The following is a 5138-nucleotide window of genomic DNA, read 5'->3' as shown; positions in this document are numbered from 1 at the left end:
AAACGGCACGCGACGATAGGGTTAACCGTGAATTTATATACATATGTATACATACATACGATGTTGTTATACGGGAAACCTTTTTCGGCAATCGTTTAACTATTTATGTATATTTTAAATTTCTGTGTCAATGTGATTTGTCCTCAGCCCATAATGTTAATTCAAATTATATTGGAAAAATATAATAAAAAAAAGGATTTAAAAATCAAAAAAAAAAATATATATATATATTGGTAAAATATCTACAATTTTTTTTGTGAACAAATTTTCAGTGAGGACTTAAGAGGGCTGGATACCCGAAACCTTAATTTTGTTGCCGTTCCTTTCTTCGATATATATATATATATATATATATATATATATATATATATATATATATATATATTGAGTGAATGCGATAATACAAATATATTAATATATGTATATATTGAGTGGTTGCGACGGTTGCGCGTCGACCAGATAGTACCTACATACATATTTTAAATCGACAAAATCGAGGTTTCGTATTCTCCAGTTTTCTCCTCCGAAACTGGACCAATTTAAAAAAAAATTTCATCAACGGTATAAGAAAGATATTTTCTATGTTTGTGTGTTCATATTTTTTTAAAAATCAACCGTTAAATTAGCACGCTGGACTCTTTTCGTGAGTGTAAAAACGAGGTGATTTTATAGATGTTTGGTGGGTCCTAGCTCCTATACAAAATAACTAATCAAATAAATAAAAATATAAAAACATGCCTATGGTGAAAATCCATAGCATATTAAAAATAATTTCTCTAGTGCCATAATTGAGGAAGGGAGAAGTCTAATACATTTGTATGGACAAGGCGCTGGGATCTAGCCCTCTTAAGCCCGTCTCACTTTCTCTATTCCTTTTTGTTTAAATTCTATTACCAATAATTTGGATGGATTTTAAAATCTGTTCTGGATAAGCACAAATTTAATTCAAATGATGTTCAAAAAATCGAACAATTGGATGATATTTTTAGTGAGGATTTAATTATTATACTATATGTAACATATACATGGGTAATATAATATATCTTTCTCCAAAAACTACATATACAACTACACATTTGTTATCAAATCCAAATCGAAGTCGATTCATACTGCTTAATTTTCTTCCTGAAACACAATGTAATGTTATTGTTAATTCAGCAAGTATTTTTTTTATATAAATAATTAAAAGTATTCAAATACGTACACTCGTGGAGTAGTCAAATAAATCGTCCATACAAGTGAACAGCTTGAAGGCTTTCTCGCACATATCGTCAAATTCTATAATACGAGAAAAGCAATTTAAAAATAAATTTATTAATCGATTTTGCTACCAATTGACTGCACTTACTAGAAATTCCGCAGAATCTCAAGCCCGCATAAACGTGACTTATTTCAAAGGACCACTCTTCGGCCATTTTTTCAACGTCAAATCGGCCGTCTTCTTTCATCTTGAAAATTGCATAAATTAATATTTAATATATTTGTACAATTATGAAATTACTACTGTATTGAATTAATGTATGTATGTATTTCATAAGTGCATATATTGTATGTTACAGTTGAAGTGTATATATTCCATCTAACCTGGTACCAATTACCGATATAGTTGAAGTGTATTTTCAGTTGTAGAATATTTTGACTAGTTGAAATATATTCCGTCTAACCAACGTAAGTTGATTGATATGGAGAATTACAGTATTCCAACTGGTCAAAATATATTACATCTGAAAATACAGTTCAATTATAAGTTGGTACCAAGTTGAATGGGGAGGTTAGGTTTTTTGTGAAAACGTCACACGACTAGTAAATTAAGTTGGAAAGTCACATTTTGTTTTGAACACATTCTTAGAGTTTCAATGCGGTACTCATTACCTTTATTCGTAATACCTAGCAAATATTAACGCATTATTGAATTCTAAAGCATTCGTAAAAACATCAGAGCTGTCAATATATATATATAAAAAACTCAACTGTAATATTACAATTGGCGCACATTGTTGAAAGTGTACATATTTGCGCTTGTAGAGATATAATTAACTGATGGAATAGTGTATTCGAATATGAGTAACCTATAACGCCATTTAATATATTACAACTGAAAATACACGTCGACTGTAACATAAACTTACGTGTTTTCACAAATTTATATAATTATACAAATTTATATTTTATTTGAATCAATTAGTATTTGAAAACAAGGGTAAAATTCTATTATAATACATATATGTAAAAGAGGTTTCAACTTGAAAATTTTTGGAAACCTGTGGTTTTAACGAATCATATTTTGAAAAATGTTGTAGTGTTTGTATACCAATAGTCAGTATAAAATTGTTTATGAGTATAAAATTTTACACTTACGTATCCCTCGTTCATCAATTCACATTTTAAGAAACATTTTATGTCTTTATTCACATTGTCGATCTTTCCGTTCATGACTTTTTCTAAGATATCTTCATCCAAATAAAATAAGACACCGTTAAAAATTTCAATATGAAAAACTTTAACTTGATTAAATAATAAATAAAAAAAAATTACCCTCCTCCACATCGTATTGGTCGATGCATTCCATTTTCGCCAAAACGTTGTGTTCGATCATGTCGTGGACGTTTGCCTTTATTTCCGATTGAAACGATAATAATACATTTTTCAAAATTTATCATAAATATTACATATAATAGATTAATTTGAAACTCACTTGAGTGGTCTTCAATACACCAAAACACACCAATATCAAAATCACTTCGTAGATCTTCATTTTCCGGTCGCAGCTTTCCAGCACAAATAAATCTGCGACTGATGATTTGGTTAATTTTATGCAAAATAAATACGTATATAAATAAGTAGTGTGTATAATTGGATTATTTCAACCCATAAACGACCATTTGGAAATGAACATTTTCTACTAAAGTTTTCCTTGAATCACCCGTATGTCATTCTTCAATAAAGTTGGTCAATAATAATAGTCACTCAATATATACGAAATTGCTCAGTTGACTTATCAGTTTTGTGATTTGGTTTATTTACTTTCTATTTGGTTTAGTCAAATTGTTCATTTTATAAAATTTTAATAACTCACGTGTTTTTGGCGTCAAATATATATATGTATACTTCAATATATGTTATGACATAATAAAACTTATGCTAAAATTTGAACCAGCTGTTAAAAGAAACCAACCATTTATTAACTGCGGAACGTTTACTATAAAATTCTGTCATATAACCGATCTACTTCATCATCATCTACAGCCGCTCACCATCCACTGCTGGATAAAGGCCTCTCCAACACGCGCCCAATCGTCTCTGTTTTGCGCAACTCTCATCCATCTCACTCCACAAATTTTCCTTATTTCGTCTACTCATCTTCACTGTGGTCTTCCTTTTACACTTTTTCATTCTCTCGGGTACCATTCTAGCACTTTTTTTGTCCACCTTTCGTCCATTCTTCTGGCCACGTTGCCCGCCTTTTAATCTCTTCACTCTATCCACTATATCCACTGTTCTTTGTCATTCTTCTCACACACGTATACCGTTTCCTATATTTCCTCGTTATGCCAAGTATACAGCGTTTCATACTTTGATTGCATTGGACTTTATGTAGCATTTTGGCGATCAATTTCCAAGTTTCGCATCCATACGTCATCACTGGCTTAGCGCATTGATCAAAACTATGTACTTATTGTGTTATTGTTATTTTAAAACTTAATTCACCGTAAACAGTAGCCGTCCGAAAAGGGTTTCTTTATACGAAGATCAATTGTGCAAATTATCAACTTGTTTAGCATGACGTGCCTCATTAACCATTGATTACAGTACAACAGCAATATGATTCGTCGCAAATTGAACGTTTCGTACATGTCACGCGAAAATAAACTTAATAATATCGAATTAGCATAATTCAGTAATTAATATCATATAACCCCTAATGACTAACGGACGTTTGTTTTCCGCGTGGTTCACCTTTGAATTTATCCAATTTTCCACGCGACTTTCAGTAGTGTGCAACACGTGAAGCATTCGCGGTGTAATGGATATGCATAATGTGTAATAATAGATTAGTTTTTTTTCTTAATGTATTGCCGTATCAAAGGATACATAATTATAATTCGAAATAAATATTTTTACACCGATATCGCGTGTCTCGGTCTTGTCATCGATCACTTCATGAAGTGTTGATACTGCTTGGTACTCCCCCATTCGATTTGTCGCTTCGCAACGATAATTTAAAAGCGATTTGAGGGTTGTCGTTCGGCGCAGTCTCGAAATTCGATATTAATTATATCCAAATTGTTGATTGAACGCTCGAAGTTTGTATAGCAATGATTAAGGTGGAGTAAATTAAGCCGTATCTAAGAACTTTTTTCATTGGTTACTTGTCTGGGTTCGATCAAGTTTTTAAGCTAAAATTTATGATTTCATTTAAAAAAAAAAAAATATTTGTGAAGACCTTGTCCATGTACAATAAATCTAAAAAAAACAATAGCTTGACAAATAATGCCAAAACGAAAATCGAAGCAAATTTTTTTTTCTGACTTTCAGTTGATTTATTCTGTTAGTTCAAAATATTTAACAGTTTTATATGCATGTTGATAAAATTGTTCATTTTGATCAGAAAATAGAACTACTTTAACATAACAAAGGTAACAGCTGATGAAACAGAAAATATGTGGAAAAAATACTGTTTTAAAAATAATTTGTCTCTTATCTGGAAAGCTTAACGAAATGGAAAAAATTCAATTTATTCGTAATTTAGTTGATTTGCATTATAATACTAAATATTTTTGACTTTTAGTCGTTTCCTATAAAAGCATGCACATTTATTGTACATTTAAACATGTGCATGTATTTTACTGGACTGCAATTTTCATTTTTTTTCTGTATATAAAATTCGAACTCGAGGGTTTATATTCAGATCTTTCAATTTGTGTTTTGAAAATGAGTTGTAATTAACGTTTTAAAGTTGAAAATATTTTATCTGGAAATACATATGATGCAGAACAAATCAAGTAATATTTCATTATAAAATACTAACAGTTAATTAGTTGGTTTAAAATTGAAAATTTATTAATGAAACTGAATAGGGACAACTATTTATGTATTTAGACTCTGCTATTCAGTAATTCTGTTCGAAACCACAAAAT

General features: G+C 30.3%; 1 protein-coding gene across 1 annotated transcript; it reads right to left on the bottom strand.

Annotated features, from left to right (window-relative positions):
• Positions 1-1113: 1113 nt before the first annotated feature.
• Positions 1114-2767, bottom strand: LOC143922336 (general odorant-binding protein 57e-like). The gene is made up of 6 exons (XM_077445560.1): positions 2696-2767; positions 2536-2611; positions 2359-2450; positions 1349-1448; positions 1205-1278; positions 1114-1125 (listed from the first exon to the last, which is right to left on the bottom strand). Exons 1-6 carry the CDS (start codon positions 2753-2755, stop codon positions 1114-1116), a joined length of 414 nt encoding a protein of 137 aa, XP_077301686.1. The 5' UTR covers positions 2756-2767.
• Positions 2768-5138: the final 2371 nt, after the last annotated feature.

This window comes from Arctopsyche grandis, chromosome 2 (genome assembly GCF_051622035.1).
Source record: "Arctopsyche grandis isolate Sample6627 chromosome 2, ASM5162203v2, whole genome shotgun sequence".
Taxonomy (NCBI): domain Eukaryota; kingdom Metazoa; phylum Arthropoda; class Insecta; order Trichoptera; family Hydropsychidae; genus Arctopsyche; species Arctopsyche grandis.
Note: the sequence above shows the minus strand (reverse complement) of the source record. Positions and strands in the feature narration are given on the sequence as shown.

Bases quoted from the DNA above. Each gene is read 5' to 3' on its own strand.
- LOC143922336 (XM_077445560.1), bottom strand. From the start codon at position 2,755: ATGAAGATCTACGAAGTGATTTTGATATTGGTGTGTTTTGGTGTATTG. The intron at 2,612-2,695 runs GTGAGTTTCAAA...TCGGAAATAAAG, and splicing joins GTGTATTGAAGACCACTCAA to GCAAACGTCCACGACATGAT. The intron at 1,279-1,348 runs GTAAGTGCAGTC...CTCGTATTATAG, and splicing joins GAGATTCTGCGGAATTTCTA to AATTTGACGATATGTGCGAG.